General features: G+C 41.8%; 1 protein-coding gene across 2 annotated transcripts in view; it reads left to right on the forward strand.

The window, feature by feature from the left end:
* The window catches only part of XPO1 (exportin 1), a 64,475-nt gene that overhangs the window by 33,297 nt on the left and 7,218 nt on the right, over positions 1 to 23,960 (forward strand). Inside the window, exons 1-16 of one of the 2 annotated variants that reach the window (XM_066595725.1) lie at positions 1,888 to 1,989; positions 4,071 to 4,134; positions 12,928 to 13,000; positions 13,427 to 13,488; positions 13,570 to 13,614; positions 15,137 to 15,318; positions 18,261 to 18,309; positions 19,877 to 19,996; positions 20,086 to 20,214; positions 20,310 to 20,468; positions 20,594 to 20,791; positions 21,834 to 21,972; positions 22,359 to 22,540; positions 22,639 to 22,795; positions 22,882 to 23,045; positions 23,433 to 23,567. In XM_066595725.1, coding sequence (XP_066451822.1) covers positions 13,600 to 13,614; positions 15,137 to 15,318; positions 18,261 to 18,309; positions 19,877 to 19,996; positions 20,086 to 20,214; positions 20,310 to 20,468; positions 20,594 to 20,791; positions 21,834 to 21,972; positions 22,359 to 22,540; positions 22,639 to 22,795; positions 22,882 to 23,045; positions 23,433 to 23,567 — 1,629 coding nt within the window. In that variant the 5' untranslated portion in view covers positions 1,888 to 1,989; positions 4,071 to 4,134; positions 12,928 to 13,000; positions 13,427 to 13,488; positions 13,570 to 13,599. Of the gene's footprint in view, positions 1 to 1,887; positions 1,990 to 4,070; positions 4,135 to 12,927; positions 13,001 to 13,426; positions 13,489 to 13,569; positions 13,615 to 15,136; positions 15,319 to 18,260; positions 18,310 to 19,876; positions 19,997 to 20,085; positions 20,215 to 20,309; positions 20,469 to 20,593; positions 20,792 to 21,833; positions 21,973 to 22,358; positions 22,541 to 22,638; positions 22,796 to 22,881; positions 23,046 to 23,432; positions 23,568 to 23,960 lie in introns of those variants that run through there. The other variant, XM_066595724.1, reaches the window with a different exon arrangement.

The raw sequence follows: 23,960 nt of genomic DNA on the forward strand, positions 1-23,960 counted from the left end.
TCTTCATATGAAAAGCATTTAGACGTTCCAATAAGGAAACCAAACATAAGTGCTTTTCATCACAAACATCAAAGGATGAAGTTTCTAATGATGTCACTGATTTGGTAGCAATTAACCTAGTTATAATAGATTCAAGCTAGGGATGTCATACCAAATCTGGAGTGTTTTTTCCAGGTTATTTTTGAGGAACAGTGCTCAACCTGGAATAATAAGTACTTATTACTGTACTTCCTCCTCTTTAAGCTGGGAAGGTAGTGTCCAGCTTGAAACAGTAGTTCACTATTGATCAGTACTCCTGCTAATCAGTACCTAAACTCGTTTCACCACTATGTGTACGTGGATCATCAGGAGACTCAGTACTATGATCTTAAAGGGGTTGTCCCGCGGCAGCAAGTGGGGTTATACACTTCTGTATGGCCATATTAATGCACTTGTGTAATATACATCGTGCATTAAATGAGCCATACAGAAGTTATTCACTTACCTGCTCCGTTGCTAGCGTCCTCGTCTCCATGGTTCCGTCTAAATTCGCTGGCAGCTTGCGCAGTCCGGTCTTCTCCTCTCAGCACGAGCCGCTTCAGTGTGCTGCTCGCCGCTACAGCTCTTCTGCGCATGCGCAGACGAGCTGTCACTGCTCAGGAGCACGCTGGAGCGGCCATTCTGTACCATCCTCTGTTAGAGGAAGGTGCAGAGCCGCCCAGCTGTCCTGCCGCCCAGGTAAGTGATGGGCCGGGGGGGGGGGGGGGGGGGGGGGGAGGGAGACTGCCGCTGGGCCGGGGGGGGCCTTCGTCTGTTGTCAGGGGTCTAGCGCCGGTTACCTGCTGCCTGGCGGTGGGTGACTGTGTGCCGTGGTCGGTCCGCGTTCAATCCAGGGGTCCGGTCGGCGGCTGCGGGGTGTCTGGTTGTCAGGGAGACACAGTCTGGTAGCGTCTCGGGAGCTGCGCACGTCGGGCTACAGCAAGCAATGGGAAAAGAGCCGGCGGCCATCTTGGGAAAATTTTTATAAGTTGCTGAAACGCTGGAACTGTAAGTACAAACCAGCTAGAAAAGTCATTTACAGGGGGGCTTAGTAATGTATGCTTAATTAGGGGGGACCCGGGCAAAAAAAAAAAATTCACTGCTTCCTCGAGACAACCCCTTTAAGTTTGGAGACCATGATATACAGATTGAGTATCACTATGAGATCGAAGTCCCAAATGGGAGATGAGCTCTTGGCCTTAGTTTTTAGAGCTGACAAGGTTAGGCATCAAATCAGACACCAATATAGTGTGTCTATTCAAGATTGCTTGTTTGATGTCAAGCCCTTGTTCTTTATCTTTCTCTAATGTCTGTGGTTCTGTATTGAAAGGTATGTCAGATGGACTATTCTTGTGGGAAAAGGAAGCACACTATATGCATAGTTTCTGAAACTGAGATTGGTTTGGTGACGCCCCAATGCCAGATCTAAGTCCAAATAAGTGGGAGAAGACACGGATTTCATCTTTCTATCCCAAACCCGTTTGTTCCAATACAAATGAGTGCAGTGCTAAGATTAGAACGAACTAGCTTGTCAGAGTAGTTCTGTAAAGATTGAGCCTATCCTCCTATTTTTCAGGCAGAAAAAATTCTATGCGTAGATTAAGTTAGTGCGCCCACAAGGTCCCTATTAGAGAGTAGATAGCTCAAAAAGACAGAGCATGACAGAGATTAGTTCCCATCGCCTTGATGGTAGGCTAGGGAGTCAGTCCAGGTAGCTGCACAGTAACCTTGTACTGTAATATATACAATTGCATTTATTGATAAAATGTATCTATTTTTTTAACATGTCACATTTGATTTGGAAATGTACATAAACCCAACTTGTATGACTTTTAATGTACTAATGAATTTATATATTTTTAATCATAGCAAAGAATGGCTCAGGAAGTATTAACCCACTTAAAAGAGCATCCAGATGCCTGGACAAGAGTAGACACCATTCTGGAGTTTTCACAGAACATGAACACCAAAGTAAGAACATGTTGACAAGTTTTAGAAAACAAACAAACACCTTTTTGTTTTCTTGCATTTCTACCCTGTTCCTCTAACAACCGCCAGGAAAGCGTCTTGCTCCGCACCAGCTTTTATCTGAATAAACTAGTTGTTTTGATAGCGAATGTCAGTCACTTAAAGTGTATGAAAACAAAGTCGATTAAATCTAGATTATGGTTTCAAAAATGATTTGTTATAATAAGGGTTGTATCGAAAATGTTTAAAAGGGACCGTCCGTTTCCAGCTTAATTCTCATGATCCTGATTGGTGTGGATGGTTTATATTTAATAATTTTAATTTTTCTTTTTTTTCTTTTTTTCTTTTTTTCTCTTCTAATACACATGCAGCAAATTGAACTCTTCAATCCTCCACTCTTGGGGTATTGAGAATTTAAGTTGTGGGCCCTTTATCTGTAGGATGGATACGCCAGATTTTGTTGCAAAAATTAATAAATCCTAGTTGCTCTTAACTGTATAATCAGCCACCTTGAACCTTGTCTAATTTGCTAAGGCTCCTTCACATCTACATCGGAGCATCTGATGTAGATCCATCAAAAAATCCTGGGGAAAAGGCTGAGTCATGATGGAAGTGTGACGGGCCCCATTACAGTCAATGATGTCTGCCGGGCGTGTCTGTTTTCGTCAAGTGACTGATCCATCTCCAGCTGGCATACTGTTTTTTTTTTTTGTTTTTTTTTCTGACCTTATAACGGAACAGAAAACCAGTATGCTTGTCAAAAAATGTGAATGACGCCTAAGACGTGTATGCAATATTATCCCTGTTGCTATATTATTAAACATATGGGTATATCTAATTATAAACAAAATCCTTAAAAGCAGTTTGCACTCCTCCTGACCACATCTTTGTACACATCCGTGATATGATATGATAAACGTATCATGCTTTAAATCGGGTGTACAACAGTTTCTGCTTTGGGACTGGTTTAATATGGCAATATATTGCTCTCAAAGGCCGTAATGAAACTTAAAGTATTACTTAGTCAGTTCTTAATGGTATTTCAAAAGTATTTGCCATTAATTTGTAATCACTGTAAACTCTAACCTGTTGGGAGAATAGAGGTCCCCTTCTCTCCTAGTTGGCACTCCAAAGAGCAGACCGTGCTTGCATGTCGTACTCTTCATTGAAGATTATGGCCGTAGTGGTAAAAGCCTTGCATTTTGATGCTAATATAGATGCGTATATAGCAAGCCACATCTGAATCATAGATTTCTTTTTGGAGTACCAACCGGGTCCAGAGACCACCGCCTTCTGATATATAGGGGACCTGAAGATGGCTGGACAGTGCCCTACCAGTACTGAGCTGCAAGCCATTCCTTCCTGTAATGTAAACTGCATGTGAGCAGTCTTACTCAAACATTTGTGCCTAGATGGATGGCGGTCCACACAGAATGGCATTGTGGGCCGCATGTGACTGCCTGACCGCAAGTTGTGCACCCATGCTTTAAATGTGTGTCTCTGCAGTTTTGTTCAACAGTTTAATATTTGACATTAAATAACACGGATAGCAATTTTTGGTGTCTGCAATCTGTAAAAGTGTGTTCAAATAGACTTCTAAATTCGGCTTGTAAGTGTATACAATGTGTGCCAATTTTGTGCAGTGTTTTTCCTGCATATTCCATAAAGCGTCTCATTGTATATTTAATATTCATGGTATTTTTAAGGCTTTTTATCTTGGCAAATCATTCTCTAATCTTCCTCCAAAGTGCTAACCGTAGTTAACAATATTTGCTTGCCTGGACGTTTTTTTTCTGCTGTTAAATACTGACAGACATTACTAATGTTTAAGTTGATTTATCAACAGTACTTTATTTAAAAAAAAAAAAATCTCAAATTGTCTTGTGAAAAAATGACTTGATTAGCGGAACAGAAAGAAAGCAGCAGGTAAAGAACTCTTCAATTTACATAAACTACAAATGATTTGGTGCTAAATTTTCTGCACTATTACATTTGGCTTTTATGCAGTCTTTATTTTTTTATTGAGCTGTTAACGCTTCCTGATATTAATCATAATGTTCCATTATGTTGATTGCTTGTAATAGGAAGAAAAGGGGTGTCTTCCTGTGCAACTGACACAGCTAGGCTTTGACGGCAGGCCTCCACAAGGTCTACCCTTTTCATTCCCTTTAACTGAATTTTGTTCATCAATTGTTTTGTTTCATGGGTGGGTGTTGGGGGTTTGGGGGGGCTTCGGGGAACCAGTGGATAGATATAATTGAGTATTTAGAAACTTCTGCCACAGGGATCATTTTCATACAGTTTGCCACGCATATTTGCTGTTGCCATGCTGCTTTCAATAGCTTGCAATTAAAATCTCTTATGTTAATGTGTACATCTAGCCGTGAAAACAAATGGTTTTGTCCAAAAAAGTTGTGCAGGTAACATGAAATGGATCAGCATAGGATTTTGCAAGGATAAAAATGATTTCAGATTTCGAGGTATACTTAAAGGCTTATTTAGACCACCTTATATCGGCCGGGTATTCACGCCGGCCGATATGCGGCGTCTCTCTCTGCAGGGAGAGGAGGCTGAAAGAGCCAGGAGCAGTGCTCTGAGCTCCCGCCCCCTCTCTGCCTCCTCTCCGCCCCTCTGCACTATTTGCACTGAGGGGGGGCAGGGCTAAGTTCTATGAATTAGCTCCGCCCTGTCCGTCTCCCCCCATTGCAAATAGTGGAGGGGGCGGGAGCTCAGAGCACTCCTCCCCCTTCTTCCAGCCTCCTCCCCCTGCAGAGAGGGACGGCGTGAATACGCAGCCGATATACGGTTGTTTGAATAAGCCCTAAGTTTGTACTGTGGCATTAAAGACTCTCACCCAGGCGCGCCCTCTTGCTCTGCACGCCGTGGGTGTATTTACTGCACAGGGAGCATGCAGCAGTACGCAATGCATTGCATAATGCTGAGTGCTGCCAAATCTCCAGACACTATCTTTGCGTAATATGCGCCAAAATAGAGTATGTTGCGTTTTTTCCCCCCACACATTTGGTATGCTTTGTGACATGTGCCATTGAAAGTCATCACAAGTTGGTCACCGCATATTATGCGTACACAACCCATGCTCGTAATATGCAATTCAATCTATTGCAGAGCTATTAGCTCTATGTATAAGGCCATGTTCACATGTTTGAGACCTGTTGCAGAAATTCGTGCAACTGTCCTAGTCAGTTGAATGGGACTTGCAGAAATCCATGCACATATTGAAGAAACAATCACCATTTTCACTTCTGGAAATTTCTTCACGTCTGCGGCTTGTGACTCGGACCTTGGGGTTTAGTCACATAGTGCAGTCAAATCATGGTGTGTTGGAATTTCATCGCACAGTGTGAATAAACCGTTATGTAAAGCGAGGGAAGGCAACTTCTAGGCACAAGGCAGTTGATCACCGCGAAAAATGCCATTTTTGAGTGGGAATTATTTTCGCCCTGTATATGTCTGAAATGTTAAAGGAGTCTTCCAACCTATTTCAAAAATTTAGCAGAAATCTGTAAGAGTGCATTCACACAAATGAGAAAATTGTACCAGCTTTGTGCGTTAAGACATGCGAAAATGCAACTCATCTTTGCAATGGGTGTGTTTTACATAAGCGATTGTTGTGGGGGGTTTTTTGTTTGTTTTTGTCTCCCCCTGTCCACCAGAGAATCATAGTGATTCTCCGCTTGCGGGCGGCAAATCGCAGCATGTTGTGAATTGCCACGATTCTCTGCAGTGAGCCCATCTGTCAAATAGGTTCAACGCGGAGACCCGCCAGCTGGCTCCGTGGCGGAGATATCGCAACGCCCGTGGACAGGCAGCCTACATGTGCTGCCCATCGTGCTGTGGAACCTTATGCAGCAGTCCCTTGTAATCTTTCGTTCACATGACTGCTGCAGCTAATGGTCACATGCTGTTATCGTACGTATGACCTCTGAGGCCAGTGGTCGGCTGCAGTAGTCACCTAAACAGCATGTCTGCTGAAGGAATAGCTGGAATCAGACCGGGTCAGCAGCATGTTTAAAAGCTAAATAGTGTGGGTATTTTGTTTATTTATTTTTTGTAAACCGCATTTAGTTGCTTTCTGCTAAATTTTTGATTAGGTCACAAAGCACCTCTGTGAAGTCAGCACCCCATCTTTCAAAAAAGTTAATTTTTTTATAAGTTCTGGATGCACCCCAAAGAGTTCTAGAGTTCCCAATTAATTTTAAAAATAGTTCTAGCAAATTAGGCAAAAAAATCAACAAATGTATCTCTGCGGTGCTAACTTCCAAAAATGATATTACTAAATCAGTGAGAACTTTGTAAATATTGGTTCTAGAGCTTCGAGCATTAAGAGTTTTCTTCAGAACTCTTGAGGTGCTACCCAGAACTCTTATAAAATCGCAGGATTTCCTAAAAAATTATTTACACATAACTGAATTTTTTTTGATCCGGCATTTGAAAATCAGCAAGAACACTGTAAATATTGGTTCTAGAGCTTCGAGCATTAAGAGTTTTCTTCAGAACTCTTGAGGTGCTACCCAGAACTCTTATAAAATCGCGGCATTTCCCAAAATTTCTTTTACACATAACTGAAATTTTTGGATCCGGCATTTGAAAATCAGCTAGAACTTTGTAAATATTGGTTCTAGAGCTTCGAGCATTAAGAGTTTTCTTCAGAACTCTTGAGGTGCTACCCAGAACTCTTATAAAATCGCGGCATTTCCCAAAATTTCTTTTACACATAACTGAAATTTTTGGATCCGGCATTTGAAAATCAGCTAGAACTTTGTAAATATTGGTTCTAGAGCTTCGAGCATTAAGAGTTTTCTTCAGAACTCTTGAGGTGCTACCCAGAACTCTTATAAAATCGCAGGATTTAAAAAAAATTATTTACACAAATCCGCAGCGGCGGCTTCTGCCGGCTTAGACGCAGCGGATTTGCCATCCCGTGTGGACGAGATTTCTGAGATTTCTCAGCTGTCATTCAGCTGACAGCTGCCCCTGATTGGTCCCTGCGCTGAGCCAATCAGAGGCAGCACTCACTCACCCATTCATGAATGGGTGTGAGTGAGAGCTGCCTCTGATTGGTCACAGCCTGACCAATCAGAGGCAGCTCATTCAGCAGGTGGGGATTTTAAAGCCCCAGCTGCTCAATACTACTCTGAGCAGTTCAGGAGAACTGCCGGCCGGCTGCGGCTGAACTCCGTCTGCTGGGACCAGGTGAGTATATTTTTTTTGTTTGTTTTGTTTTTACACATTTCTGGATGAATTTCAGGGAAGGGCTTATATTTTTAAGCCCTTCCCGAAAATTCATCGTGAGATCGCCCACAGCCCATTGCTTTCAATGGAGCCGGCTGCATTGCCGATTCCATTGAATTCAATGCGCTGGACAGCGCTGAACTGCTCCGGCCCGTTTCTATTGAAACGCGGCTAGGAGCAGTTTTTGCGGGCTTTTTTTTTTTTTTTCGGCCCCGGTCACGCGATTTGCGGATGCGCATCCGTCTTGCGATCCGCAAATCGCGGGAAAAAACGCCCGTGTGACCGTGGCTTGATTTTCAAATGCCGGATCCAAAAATTTCAACGTTATGGGTAAATATTTTATTTTATTTTTTTTTTTGAAATCCCGTGATTTTCTAAGAGTTCTGGGTAGCACCTCAAGAGTTCTGAAGAAAACTCTTAATGCTCGAAGCTCTAGAACCAATATTTACAAATTCTCGCTGATTTTCAAATGCCGGATCCAAAAATTTCAGTTACGTGTAAATAATTTTTTGGGAAATCCCGCGATTTTATAAGAGTTCTGGGTAGCACCTCAAGAGTTCTGAAGAAAACTCTTAATGCTTGAAGCTCTAGAACCAATATTTACAAAGTTCTCGCTGATTTTTAGATGCCAGATCAAAACAATTTCAGTTATGTGTAAATAATTTTTGGGGAAATCCTGCGATTTTATAAGAGTTCTGGGTAGCACCTCAAGAGTTCTGAAGAAAACTCTTAATGCTCGAAGCTCTAGAACCAATATTTACAAAGTTCTCACTGATTTAGTAATATCATTTTTGGAAGTTAGCACCGCAGAGATACATTTGTTGATTTTTTTGCCTAATTTGCTAGAACTATTTTTAAAATTAATTGGGAACTCTAGAACTCTTTGGGGTGCATCCAGAACGTATAAAAAAATTAACTTTTTTGAAAAATGGGGTGCTGACTTCACAGTGACTCAAAAAGCCCCTTTTAGGATGGTTTCACTCGGGCTTTTGTGGCAATTTTTAGAACCAAAGCAAAAAGTACATTCAAAAGATATAGGACATATAAAGGAAGAAATTCTCCTTCCACTACTGGCTTTGTGTCATGATGATTGCATCAAAAAATGTGCGTGAAACCCTTCATACCAGGGTTTTCCCAACACAATTTCTGACCTGATAACTGATAGGAGATTCTGTTGATCAATGTTTCTTTGACCTGTCCATTCGATTTAGTCATAAACCAGACTTTAGGGATCCACTTCCCAGTGGTCTCCATGACGGTTGTTTGTTTTTCCCAGGCAAATCAAAAGAAGTGCATCTAAGCTGCTACCTTCAGGGTGTCTTCACATGTAGCCTAAATGCCGCACATTTTATGTTCAGCAGCATTTGCGATACCGGCCACTTAGATGAGATTCCAACAAGAATCCCCAGGGAGCGGGCATATGCTGAGGATTGTAATTCTGCAGCATGTCTATTGTTGTGGATTTCGCACTTCTACATTGTAACGCGTGAAATCTGCAGCAAAGAAAGCCCATACCTTTTTGGTGCTACTTTTTGCCACAGTGGATCTGCAGCATTTGAACCCCAGACCCTTCGGTGATGTACAATTTCCTACTTGCCCACAGCGGCCGATGGTCTCATTCTTGGCAAGATTGTGCAGCCGTTGCAGGTGGGTGGGATTTCGGCTACATCGTGAAACCGTAACTTACAGTGAAAAACAAACCTCCGAGCTGCAGCCGAACTTTCCTACGTGATTTTAGTTCTTCTCAATTTCTGTTGTGATTTATATTTTAATACGAAATGTTTTGTAAGAGGATGCATTTCCCAACAGCAGATATGTTGCTTGCACATTGTCTGAAGTGCTTATTTGATCCCTTTGGTTGAAGTTATATTGATCGACTTTGTTGTATAATAACTAACCTTCTGTAATAAAACTTTTATCCTTGGGTCAAATTACTAGAATGCAGAATCTGCAAAGTTTACCTTTCAGGTATTTGTGCCTGCTAACCTTTTACACCAACACTTTTTTTTTTACTATGTAATTGTTTTTTAAAAAAAGGGGTGGGGGGAAAAAACGCACAAATGAAAAACTTGCAGTTGACCATGCCCTAAAATAACAAGCAGCAATGCTGACCTCTCTTCTCCCCCAGTAAGTGGCGCAATGATTCCCACAGCTCCTCCCGGTCTGTATTTACAGCAGAAGTCGGATGATCTGATCGTGCCCTCTACATGGCTGCAGCGAAGTTGGCTGTAACGGACCGCTCGGATCCCGCTGCAACTGCAAGGATCGAGGGGAAACTATCATCCTCGTTAACCTTTTACATGCTGTGATGAGTGTTTATCGTAACCTGTACGGGGTTAACAGAGGGAGAGCGCTTCCTCTGACATCGCTTCCTCTGACATCGGCTCTCCACCATTCAGTTGGAAAGTGCTGATGAGTCCTTGAATGTAGTGATGTCAAACAAATTTTCCTAAAAAGGCTTTTGCTTAACAAAAGCCGAAAAACCTGTTGTAATCACACCAACCCACAGAAGTTAGATCATTAATACCTCATACTAAATGCTATAGGAAGTCATCGGCAACCCTTAGGCACACCTCAGACAGGGTAATGGTGATCCCAGTCTCCCATCAGCAGTCGGTTATTTACATGTCTGTGTTGACTGTGGTATGTAAAGGGTTAAACACCCAGATCAAAGGCTTCTCAGATCCTGGCCATTGGAGCAGGAGTCTGGCTGTTCCCGTCACAGAGCACCTGTGTCGGACGAAAGCTGCAAAATGGCATGTTGGCAGCACATTGCCCGGTGTAAACCTACAGTATTACTAATCGCTTCGTGTAAATGGAGATTAACAAATGGCAATCAACTTGCAAAAATGTTGATCCCGAGCCCCCTTCATACCCAGCAGCCATCAGTTGTTTCATACAGCTGCCAGATGCCCGCAACTCCGATCGCTGCAGTTTAACTGCTTAGATGGCACCGCTTGCAGCAGTGTCTAAACAGCTAGCCAGAAGGGGGGGGAAACAATCCTGGGTTGCCATGGCAGTCTGGGGCTTTGTGAAAACTCCCAGTCCTGCCACGCGAGGGCCTAATAGGCTGGCATGACGAACTCAAAGTGATTGAGGAAGAGAGAACGGCAATGATAACAGGCGGGGTTTCAGACTCCCATGTATCCACTCCAATAGCTAAACTGTTCTCTCGGACTGCTGCTCTACCCAGATTTTGTTAGAAGGCAGTCAAGTCGTAAGATCTGAGGACTGACATGCAGATCATTTTTTTTGATCTCCTGTCCGTAGAGTCTCTTAATAGAGCTTAGTTTGCTTTACTATTGAAAGCCACTCATTTTCACTTGCTGATCCTCAAGAAAATTACTTTTGTGTCTGATTGCAGTAGCCATTCCAATTTCCATCCCTGTACGCAGAGTTGCTATAATGGAAACCCAATCCTTTAGACCTGGTTTTAGATTGCGTTTAGACTTGTAGATCAGATTCTAAACTTTTTAGTGACTTTTACACCTATGTAGGAAATGGAGTCTCTATCACCTGGCACTCTTCTCTGCAGTGCTACATCGTGGTTCCAGTTCTCGGTGAATATCGCCAATATTTGCCAATACGCTCTATAATGGGCAAATAAGCATCAGTCTTGAGTATGATAATATGGCATTATGCATGCCATATTAGATGTGAATTGCAACTGCAAAAGATCAAAACTTTATCTCAAAGGGTGCCAAGAAAAACTACTGATTACATAAGGAAAAAAAAACCTTACATCGCACCATTGGCAGAAACCTAAAGCTAAGGGGCTCCAAATTTAACAATCTAAAAGGCGTGTAATTTTTTATGAGCATGGTAAAAATAAAACTCAATAACTAATGGCCCAGTTGTAGTTTTCGATCCTAAGAATCCATTCAAAGCCGTATTGGAGCCCTTGATAAGAGACCGTAATTCTTTTAACTGTGCTACAATCTACATGAAGGGGAACAATGCTGTAAATATCAAACTTATTTAGTGGTAAGATGTGTAGCCATCCACTTACTGCATTCTCAAGTCTATAGTATGCTTCAACAGGCTCTCTGAATCTCCAAACATTTCCATCTACTATGATCACATTTTACTGAACCATGTCAAAGGGCTTTTCCAGGCTAAAACTATTGGTGACCTATTCTCAGAGGTTCCCAATATCAGATCATGGCGGTCTGCCACCCACGACGCCTGCCAATCAGCTGACAATGAATAGGCGCAGCTGATCAGTGGGACACTCAAAATGCCATCCTTAGCACAGTGGCTTGATCTAGGAGTGCAGATCTCTACCATTGAAGTGGGAGGGAGTTGAACTACCATACTGTCGGAGTGCTATGAATGGCGGTTTAAGAGTTCTACCTGTATGCACCTTCTAACCAACTGCTAGACGGGTCCTGGGCAATGGACCTCCGAGATTGGCTTTTGATCACCTATCCTCTAGGATAGGTAACCAATAGTTTCTATCCTGGAATACTCCTTTTAAGCTATGCTCCCTAATGGGACTCTGTGACTAGGCCACAAACCCACTACACAGGACGGTAATTGGTGCGCACTGAGCTTTTTATTTTCTGATGGGGTGAGCATTGTGTGGGAAACAAAAAAAAAAAAAACTATGCCTGTAAGGAGTTGGAACCGCTCTGCAGAGAAGTCCGCTGGTTCGTCCTTTTACTTGATTGATGTCCCGCAGGCCAAATGCACATTCACAGGTTATGTACGACACACACGCAGTGGAGGGCTACTGGTTTCTGCTGCTAGGTTTCTGCTGCTAGAGGTGGCTTCTGATTAAAGAGGCAGACTTGTGGAATATCTGTGAGGCTGTGGGCTAACCGGGCTTCTCTGAAGAGCAGCTTCACCTCTGACTTTTTACAGGCATGGGAATACAGAGTTCATAGTTTTTCCTGCTTGATGCTAATCCTTCCAGAATGTAGAACACCATCCTGGATAACAGTTGGTGGCTGTTTTAAAGGAGCCTAATTTCTCATAAAAGTTTCCTTTAACAGTGTAATTCTCCATTGGGAAGTTCTGTAGGTGATGCCATCTGTGCCAAAAAAAATGTTAAGTGCATCTCAAGCACTAAATGTTACGTTTTTACATCCCTTCTATGAATAGTGTGTTTTTATATACGGTAATTTTATTTTCTCAAATTGTTGACATTAAAATACCTGAAAGGTAAATCTGCTCTGCAATCTGTTTTGACTGAGTATGAAAGTTCCTCTTAAAGTTAGTGTATATTTCATGTTATGTGCAGGTCAGGTAGTTTCTCTGTGGGATACCTTGCTGAGCTTGTAGTTTCACACCAGTGAAGTCTCTTGGCAATGGCCGCTTTCTGTAAAATAGATTTTCATTCTACTATAGGATCTATTCTAACTTTCTCTTCCCTCAACACTTTTTTTGTTTGATCTTTCTGACACTTTTTTACATATTTTAAATTGCCTTCTAGTTGCCCATGTAGCTACAGAGAGCTTATTTGTCTTCCTGGTGTGATCATGATCAAACAGCAGGGGCAATAGTTTACATTAAACTTTTTTAATTGCATGGAAACTTTTGGGCTTATAGCTGACTTATGTTCTAGTTCAATTGTCTTTTCGTATTCGAGTGAATGAGTTGAATGTGTTTGAGTGATTTTTATTTAAAAACAAAAACCAGCTCATTGCTGCGATTTACTCATGTGATCTTTTTGTTCTCCAATTTTAGTACTATGGACTACAAATATTGGAAAATGTGATCAAAACGAGATGGAAAATTCTTCCTCGAAATCAATGTGAAGGTAAAGGCTCGTTTTCACTTAAATATGTAGCTATAATGTGATAGTTTTTTTTTTTTTTGTTTTTTTTACATTGCGAATGTGGAACATTTATATCATGTCTTTGAGATTTGAGGGATTTACTTAATTACATTCAGCTTTAAAGGGTTATTCAGAGCAAAAACGCTGCTCACTTTGGTGAAAATAAAGACTTACTTCCTTCACATGATTTTGCCCGCCAGTCATGTTAACCTTGGTCAGCAATTGGCTGCAGCGGTCGCATGTCTAGTCGGGACGTAATCACGGCTACAGCAGTAAGTGGGCAGTTGCAAGGAATCGGGTTAGGTAACTGTTTTTTGTTTTTTTTTGTATTTTATTCAGTGAGCAGCTTTCTGCAGTGTTTGCTAGAAGAAAAAATGTTAATTTTTGGTTTTGAATCTCCATTTCCAGGTATAAAGAAATACGTAGTTGGACTGATAATCAAGACCTCTTCAGATGCTACATGCGTTGAGGCAAGTGGCTTCTTTTGAAATAACAATTTATGGGCTAAAAAAAGTGTCCATTAGAGTAATAATTCTTTGTATTTCTTACAGAAGGAGAATGTGTACATTGGAAAATTAAACATGATACTTGTTCAGGTAAGAGGTGCTCAAATGTATATTATGAACCCTGACATCCCTTTTTGTGGTGAATGGTAAGGCTAACTTCACTCGGGAGAGTGCGATATAGGGCTGTGAATCCTGCCCCTATATCGCTCTCCCCACCTTGGGAATTCCCCAAAGATGTGAGGAGTTTTTCATGCTAAAACGGCCTCTCATCACTTTAGGGATGAAGGGAGGAAAGCTGAGTTTTCCGTTTTCAAAAGTAGACCTTGCATCGCATGCACCTTGCACGTGGTGCGATGCTGCCGCTGCTCCCATTGCAAGACAATGGGTGCTGCGATGCGAACGCATGCACAAGATGGAACATTCTGCAATTTGTTTCCCGAATTGCGGTACCATGCAGGAAAACATTGCTCATGTGTATTACCCAATTCAAAAGAACAAGGTTTATATTTGTGCGTCTTGGAACGCACAAATCTCACGCTATTTTATTGCCCATGTGAAGTCTGCCTAAGGCTTCCTGCACACAGGTGGATCGGACCCCGCATGCAGGATTCTCGCATCAGCGTTCGACACAATGCCCAGCAGATTACCCCAGTTCACCTGTCCAGCCGCTTCTGCACATGCTGTGGATTTGCTGGACGGCACTCCGTCGCACATGCGCAGTAGCCACCCGCTCTGGGGGTGAAACGTATACTGCGGAAATGACGCGGGACGGAATGCTTCCATTGACTTCAGTGGAAGTGCCGCGGGACGGAATGCTTCCACTGACTTCAATGGAAGCTGTCTGTGCGTAACCTGCACAAAATCACAGCATGCTGCAATTCTCCGCATGCGGAAAATCGCAATCCATTTCCGCTCGTGGAGATGAAATGGTGTTTTGTCATTGAATACTATGGGCTGTACTTGCTGCGGAGGCGGATGCCCACCACAGACTCCGCAATGCAAATACGTCCATGTGCAGGAGGCCTTAGGCCTCATGTCCACGGGGAAAATATGATTTAAGATCTGCAGCGGATCTCCCGCACGCGGATCCGCATCCCATAGGGATGCATTGACCACCCGCGGGTAGATAAATACCCGCGGATGGTCAATAAAAGGGATTTTAAAAAAAATGGAGCATGAAAAAATCTGGACCATGCTCCATTTTCGTGCGGGTCTCCTAAAAGACCTAAAATAGGAATTTAAAAGAATTAACTCACCCGCAGCGGACCGGGAAGGTCTTCTCTTCCTCACGGCCAGATCTTTCTTGCTTCGGCTCGGCGGATGTGCCCGGCGCATGCGCGCGGCACGTCGGTGACGTGCCGCCGGCGTGACGAATTCATCCGCCGGCCGAAGAAAGAAGATCCGGCCGCGACGCAGAGAAGAAACGGAGCGGATGGGAGGTGAGTTTATTCTCATTTATTCTTATTTTCAGCGCTCATGTCCGCGGGGCAGGAGGGACCCGCTACGGATTCTACATGTAGAATCCGTAGCGGGCCTGATTTTCCCCGTGGACATGAGGCCTAAGAGTTGTGTATTTAGAAAATCTAAAATAACTGCTACTGTATCATTTCAGATACTGAAACAAGAATGGCCTAAACATTGGCCCACATTCATCAGCGATATTGTAGGAGCCAGTAAAACCAGCGAGAGCCTCTGTCAGAACAATATGGTCATCTTAAAACTTCTGAGTGAAGAGGTTTTTGACTTCTCCAGTGGACAAATTACACAAGTGAAGGCCAAACACTTAAAAGACAGGTAAATGTTTCTTTCAAAGATCACTTTTGATTTTAATGCTGAACAATATTAAGCTCTTTTTTTTTTTGTTAACTAAATAGTCACCATACTTTTAAACGAACGTTGCAGAAAATCAATAGTACCGTTGAGTAGAACAGTTTTATATCACTACAGAAGAATGCTTCAGTCTCCACTTATCAGGGTTTCTTTCCTCTCCCTCATAGTCCTAAACTGTTCACTCAGAAAAGCTGCTAAAATATGTATTGATACATAAGTCAAATCAACATCATGCTGAACATGTCAGAATACATTTTGCCCATTAGTCTGTGCAGAGGAGCAGCAAAGTGAGAGCATCATGTCAACACATGCAAGGGCTCGCTCACACAAGTGGATGTTGGCTGATTATTATGCGCATACATTTTACTTGCGTAACATGTAGTACACAGCAAATACACATGTAACTTGCCTATTTTGTGCACCCATAAACTATAAGGCTGCCTATCCACGGCCGTAGCGCTATCCCACGGCGGATCGCGGCCGCCGCCCAGTAGCAGGGGAGAGCTGACTGTTCTCCACACAGATAAGCTCACCGCGGAGAATCGCTATGGTTCTGCGCTTGTGGACAGGGGGTTGCGCTCTTTCCATAGCGACTCTATGGAGAGCGTTGACTGTGTATAATACAGCCAAAATACACTTGTGTGAGTGAGCCCCAATACTGGTTTACTGTTTGACAACTACACTGGGGGAACAGGTTCTCCTCTGCTGTCAAATGTATTGGAGACATCATAGCCGGTAGTCTCCACCCACAAGTTTATAGAAACAAAGTTCTAGAGGATTAAATTGGTAAAAAAATGTAGAATGGGTACCATGCTACTCATGTACATATGGCAGTTTATTGTGAAAACTCACCTGAAACTACAGAGATGCTTCAAAGGCCGACTACTAAATACAAACATTACTAAGATAGGTGGGTGACTTTAATTATGTACATTTCTAATTGAGAAGAGTCCTTCGTCAAAATGAATTGTGACATAGTTGTGGGTTTATGGAATCCCACCAGAAGAAAATTAAGAAGGGTCTCTAATGCGTTCTAAAAATTTGAAGACTATTTCTTCTATGAGGAGGATATGATTGTTAGAAATGAGACGCCCAAAGCTTAGGCTGCACTACTGAGAAATTCTGACATTTCCTGGTCTGATTTCTGTCAGGTGCAGTGTTGTCATGAAGACTGTGTGAATCCTAATGATCAAATCCATCGATACACACACACAACTGGCACTATGCAAGCCAGGTAGGATGTAGCTATTTTATTTGGTTATATATAATTTTTTTCATTTAATTTTTTTTTAATCCACACACTTCATGACAACACTTCCACCTGATGGTTATCGCAGCAGTAATAAGGTCATTGCTATCTTTTAGTAGTGCAGAATTAAGCTTTAGGACTCATGCCCACAGCTGGGTCGGATTCCGCCTGCGAAATCTCAAGAGACCCCATACTCTCCTCTGGATCTACCACGAATGTCTCGCTCGGCGAGCAGGCGTGCATGTGCAATGACGCGCCAGCGGTGACTCAGATTCTCGCTGTACTTCCGCTATGCTCACAGCAGAAGAATCGCGGGATGGACGACTTCCATTGACTGCAATAGTAGCCGTCCGTTCGATTTTCTGCATAGAATAGAACATGCTGCAATTTCTTCCCCGTGAGCAGAAAATCGCAGTTCATTTCTGCTTGTGGGCATGGGAGAGTAGTAAACCACAGCAGGTCTGTGGACGGACATTGCTGCAGAATTCGCAGCATGTGTCTGACCGCGAATTCTGCAGCGATAATCTGTCTGTGGGCATTAGTCCTTAGGTTCTGTAACTTTTAAGATACTCTTATCAGTTTACCAGTCGTATCAGTGGGGAGAGGCGAAGAAGTAGCTATCTGACAATTCTGGAAGCAGGTTATCTTTTATGAGAAGAAAGGATTGGGCATGTTGAAATTTAGCATGCCTGATCATATCCCAGCATCTGCCTTTTCAGGGATGTTTTTATGGGCCCCCATGCGCATTAAATTTGTAGTCTGTCCCACTGAAATTGCCAGGTTTGGCCACTTTTTCGTCTGTATGGTCACCCTGTTATTTTAAAAACATGCTTTTATGTACTTTAAAGCCTGCTTTAATTTTTCGGGGTTTGTCTTATTTTAATGACCTGCTGTTGGTCTTATCTGCCTGATAAAGGTTCCCTGAGCCCAAAATATTTGGTGTTCATGTATGGTTTATAGAAATGCTCCAAGCTAAAAATCATTTTTAAGCCCAAGCACTACTTTTTGGCTTTTTACCCTTGTTTTGAAGCACACCACCTCCCCAATTGAGCATTTCTTGATTATCCATTGGATATACCATAAGTGTAGTTGGTGGAGGTCTGACAACTGAAGAGATCTGCTTGCTTATTCCTCATGAATAAAAAGGGCAAAATTAAAAATGTTAAGCTCAGAAAACTCTACATCACTGTAACCAATGATCAATATGTTGCATGTACTCGTATACATATGTCATTAGGCTGGGGCCACACACCAATTTTGGCCATAAGGCTAAAACTTGTGTGTAGCAACCTGTAGTTTTAGCTTTTATGGTTTCTTTTCTATTCAGCACGGTGCCCACCCAAGGCAATAATACTGACCACTTAAAATACAAAAGACCCTCAACTTCTTTCTGCCCTGAATGATTTCAGTTTTGATAACCAAGCAGAAATTTATGATAGAATTTGTTGCAGTTGGGATAATATTAATGCCTAATTGGCATGCAACATTTTTGTATATGCAAATAACAGATGAATAATAAGCTGTATCTTGTGTAAGTTGACTCACCATGTGATTGCTTTTTGTGTCAATAAATTATGATTAACCGCATAGTGTAAAATTGCTTTTGGAATGTGACTTAACTTTTTTTTTTTTTTTTTTTTGTTCCGCACCTCTACAGCATGTGCAATGAATTTTCAAAGATATTTCAACTCTGCCAGTTTGTTATGGTAAGTGTGCATGTACCACTGCCTGGTAGATCCTCTTCAAGAAAATTCATTTGTTGTAAAGAAACGCCCACCTTTTAAATATTTTGCAGAGCTAGAGCTAAAGTGTATTGCCGGGCCCCTGAGTAGACCTACTAGATAGAGCATTAACCCTTTCCAATCCAATGTCGGGCCTGCCTCGACATCATCACTCTGGCTCTCATTGAGGACCGTCGAGGAGAGGGCAGAAAGGGTTTTTAACCCTTTCTTCCTTCTCCTTTACACATTACATAGCGCTATGTAATGCACAGAAATTCCGTCCGGCGATCATGTGTCACCTGACCTCGGCTATCAGATGATCGCCGAGCCGGGAGGATGAAGAAAGAATACGGAAGAGTTACTTCTGCATTCCGCCTGGCGATCATGTGACCCCGCTGGGTGGCACCTGAGCTCAGCTGTCACATGATCACCGAGGCGGGAGGCCGAAGGGATGTAGTGATGTGAAGGGATGACTGTAATGTGACTGCTGGCACCCTCTTGCACGCTGTACGATCAGGGGGGTGAAGGGAGAATTTATTTTTTCTAAGAAAAAATAAATGATTGGAAAGGGTTAAACCCTAAAATTCTTGTCTGTGGCTAAGACATTTCTATTTTCTGTACAATTTACAATTTTGAGGCAATGTGGAGACTTTTTATTTATTTATAGCACAATTTTCGTTGTGAAAGGACTAGTACAGTACACTGGAGTTCAGTCAGTTGTATACAACTGTCTTTCTATGCACCGCAGCTTTTAAAGCTTGATGGTTAAAACTGGAAAGCCACGCTGCAAAAAGTTTCATCTATCCTTAAACTAATCTTCCACAACAATGTTATATAGTGCAACTTTCCCATTTTTAAGTATCAAGCAACCACTACAGTCCGCAGAATGTGGTCTGCAGCTGGCACTTAAAATTGGTAAGGTGCACTGCAAAAAGTCAGGGGAGCCCTAAGTAGCCCTTAGGACTAGTCAGGAAAAAAGCAGATTTGTGCTGCATATTCAGAAGTAATATTTAATGAGCCTTAAGGATGCATCAATTTTTTTTCTGTTTTATACTTTCATTCCAAAAAGCCCAACTTTTATTTTTACATCAACATAACCATATGATGGACTTATGTTTTGTGGAGCAAGTTTTAGTTTTCTCTTAACACCATTTTGCTTTGGTTACTATTGACCATAGTATTTTCAGGGGGGTAAAACGGCCAGGATCACACCAATATACATCTGACACCTGCGGGCTATGCTCATGAGCTTCCACTAAGTCCCACTGACCTATGATGTACATGTGCATCACGTTGGTAGAAAAGGTTAAAAAGTAAAAGCTTCTAAAACTCTTTGGATTACTATATAAACAACTATTCATGTCATGTGCTACTGGGGCTCTCATACCTGTGCCCCTATGTTTTTATAGACGCATCCTTCAGTCAGTCTGGTCATGGGTGAGCAAGTTGTGAAAATACCTTGAGGACGGCAGTGTTTACTTGTCTCCCGAAAGCTGTTCATGTTTGTCTATAATGGAGTCCTCTTATATAGTTGTCATTTTTTTACCTATAGGAAAATTCTCAGAATGCTCCACTTGTTCATGCAACTTTAGAAACACTCTTACGATTTCTAAACTGGATACCTCTCGGTTACATATTTGAGACAAAACTCATCAGCACGTTAATATATAAGGTACGGTACTTGGATTTGCTATGCAAAAAAAAGACTTGTTCTATGCTGTCTGGCAAAAATATGGCTAACTATTTATTTATTTTTTGCAGTTTCTGAATGTTCCAATGTTCAGAAATGTATCATTAAAGTGTCTAACTGAAATAGCTGGAGTTAGTGTCAGCCAATATGAAGAACAGTTTGTGACACTCTTCACACTCACGATGATGCAACTTAAACAGGTGAGACTTTTTGCCAATTATTTGAAGGCACAAATATGTATCCTACCTCCTTCATATTTGTAATTGATTTTTTTTCCCCCTGTCTTCAATAATAGATGTTGCCATTAAACACCAATATCCGTCTTGCTTATTCCAACGGAAAAGATGATGAACAGAATTTCATTCAGAACCTCAGTTTGTTCTTGTGTACTTTTCTTAAAGAGCACGGGCAACTCATAGAAAAGAGGCTCAACTTAAGGGAAACTTTGATGGAGGTTGGTTTTACATTACCCACAGTAGTAATTAGCAGCATATGATAGTTTTGCATGAAGTGCAACTTTATATGAAACATTGTAATAGTGTTTTACATCGTTCCTTTATTTCCTCTCGCTGTATTCAGGCTCTCCACTACATGTTGCTGGTGTCTGAAGTAGAAGAAACTGAAATCTTCAAAATTTGTCTGGAATATTGGAACCATTTGGCTGCAGAGTTGTACAGGGAGAGTCCCTTTTCAACTTCAACATCACCACTCCTTTCTGGCAGCCAACATTTTGATGTCCCACCTAGAAGACAGCTCTATTTACCAGTTTTGTCAAAGGTATAAACCATTCTGTTTGACATAATTTGGATTTGCCATACTTGGAATCTGCAACCATCCTTCCCTTTCTAGCAGATGCTGCTGGTGCATATCAGTATACATTTTATCAGATTGTTGCATGGCATACAGCCACTCCACAAGAGTGTAGAAATCCAGCATGTCATCTGTTGCCCATGGCCTCTATTGCTAAGGATGACAATACATATAAGATATAGGTTGGCAAAGCCGCCCGAGACCTGCTTTCCATCTAATGTGTGATAGGGATCAGGTAGTTACATTTCAACTGCCTGATCCTTTTTTGTCTTCAGGAGATAAGTTGCAGCCAAAGGTGTCTGCCAGCAGCTTTCTCCCTTTATTGTGGATGCATGCTCAAGTGTGTATGATGGGATCAGGAGAGCTGTTGGACAAACCAGTGCTCAGGTGAATTTACATTCAGAACAGGGAAGAGGGCTTGGGGACGAGCTGTCAGTTTACTCTCACAGAATTTGCTAAGATTTCATTTCCTCCACTCTGCAGTGGCTTGGAGAATAATAAAAGCATAGAAACCAATTACAGAAGTCTTAATTTCCCAAAACTCATTGATTTTAAGAGTCCAAATGTGAAGATAGCCTTTAACTCTGTTCCCTGCAGGATTTGTACGAGACTGTGAGGAACCTGCGGCAAATGCTGCAGACTAATGAACAGTGAGGGCAAGACTATATCCAGTTTACCATTGTAATTTTAGTGTTCATTTAGGCCCCCTGTCCACGGGCGATGCGAAGTCCCGCGGGAGATCGCCGCCGCCGGTCAGCCCTATCTGATAGGCTGGCCGTGAAGAATCGGGGCAATTTGCAGCATGCTGTGAATTGCTCACCGCGAGTGGAGAATCGCAGTGATTCTCCGCTCGTGTACAGGTATCGGAGCTTTCCATAGCAACACTATGGGAAGCGTCGGCCGGCAGTATACCGCCGGCGAAATCTCGCCCGTGGACAGGCACCCTTAAAGAGTGATTTATGGCAAATGTGTCTCAAATGATCATTGTAATCTTCTATTTCCTTTTTAGGTGCGCCTGTTGATGGTTAGTCGAATGGCTAAACCAGAGGAAGTTCTTGTTGTAGAGAATGATCAGGGTGAAGTTGTTCGGGAATTTATGAAGGACACAGATTCTATCAACCTGTATAAGAATATGAGGGAAACCTTAGGTAAATATATTCTACCTAATTTTAAAGGTGTTTTCTAAGTTTACTATTTTAACCAGCTGGCCATGCAGAAAAATGGCTCCACATCTGCTGTTCTCCATGCTGACCATGTTTACAAGCTATCAGCCTGTATACAGAATGTCAGACTGACAGCCAATCGCAGGCCTCAGTGGTTCACCTGTGCACATGCCAATTGGCAGTCTTTGTGCCTGCATGGCTTATACCATTTGAAATTGCCAGAAGTTGCATAATATATGCACGTTATTTTTCCTGCATATCATCTGGCAGCGTGGCAAAAAAATGCCCTTATTTTTCTGTGGTTTCTTTTTTAACATTCGAGAAGAATCCTCCTGCTTTCCTGAGCTTCAAAAAAATGTTTTTCTTTTCAGTATATCTCACACATCTGGATTACGCAGACACTGAAAGAATTATGACTGAGAAACTGCACAACCAAGTTAATGGATCAGAATGGTCATGGAAGAATCTCAATACCTTGTGTTGGGCAATTGGTTCAATTAGTGGAGCCATGCATGAAGAGGATGAGAAGAGGTTTCTTGTTACTGTTATAAAGGTATGCCTAACAATTTTAGTAAGTCAGATTTGTCACAATCTTCATGTGATGAGTCCATTAGTTTAACTGTTAACTATATATATTTTTCCCATCCATAGGATCTTCTTGGCCTCTGTGAGCAAAAGCGTGGGAAGGACAATAAAGCTATAATTGCATCCAATATAATGTATATTGTTGGCCAGTATCCTAGATTTTTAAGAGCCCACTGGAAATTTCTGAAGACCGTTGTAAACAAGCTGTTTGAATTCATGCATGGTATGGGCATATATTTTTTTACATTATCCGGTAGCATTAGTGGAATCACTAAAGCTATGTACTAATTGGATACAACTTATTTTCAGAGACCCATGATGGTGTGCAGGACATGGCATGTGATACCTTTATTAAAATAGCTCAAAAATGTCGTAGGCATTTTGTGCAAGTGCAAGTTGGAGAAGTCATGCCTTTCATAGACGAAATTTTAAATAATATTAACACCATAATCTGTGACCTTCAGCCACAGCAGGTAAGTTGTTGTGTTTTTTGTTTTAAACTAGATTCAACATTAATAAGTTATAAATATTTTCCCCTATGCACTCCAAGTTATCATTCGTTTATAATAATTAAAGTGTGTACACGTTACATAGGTAGCTTTTATTTTTATTTCCCCCCCCCCCCCCCCCTTTTTTTCTAATACTATTGTGTTAGCTAGTATTAACGCGTTTATAGGAGGCTATTGCTTATTTGCTAAGTGATCACCTTTGCAGGCTCACCAACTGCGCTATTATGAAAAGTTTCAGTGAGCCGGTTAGGTGATCTCTTGGGCAACCCCTAAGGTCTGGCAAAAGGTTTTCTTTAGGCTATGTTGGATGTTAACAGATACTCTTTGACCATTTCTTACAATTCTTTATAGGTTCACACGTTTTATGAAGCAGTTGGATATATGATCGGAGCTCAGACAGATCAACCTGTGCAAGAACATTTGATAGAGAAATATATGTTACTTCCAAATCAAGTGTGGGATAGTATTATTCAGCAAGCCACTAAGGTGGGTAGTGTAACAGTTTGGAAATGTGCATTTAAATACATTTTTTTATTTTCAATTTTATTCTGATCAGGAAAATTATTTATCCTAAAAATAAAAACTAATGTTAAGAATTTTTCTAAACTATAAATTTGGGAAAAACGCATCCTACATAGATAACACAGGATCGCAATATTCACAGAAGGTGATCATAGTTCTCCACCTTCCTGTACAGTGACCTTTTGTACAAATCATATAGCATGCTTATAGCACTCTGCCATAGAAGTCAATGAACATCTCCAGACTTTGTTCCTGTAGTCCATATTGCTGCTGTAATGCATGTCTATAAATGCTTATCCAGTCACACTTGCATCACTAAGATGGCAGGTGGCAGCCTACCCTTATCTCACATCTTTC

This window comes from Eleutherodactylus coqui, chromosome 3, assembly GCF_035609145.1.
Source record: "Eleutherodactylus coqui strain aEleCoq1 chromosome 3, aEleCoq1.hap1, whole genome shotgun sequence".
Taxonomy (NCBI): domain Eukaryota; kingdom Metazoa; phylum Chordata; class Amphibia; order Anura; family Eleutherodactylidae; genus Eleutherodactylus; species Eleutherodactylus coqui.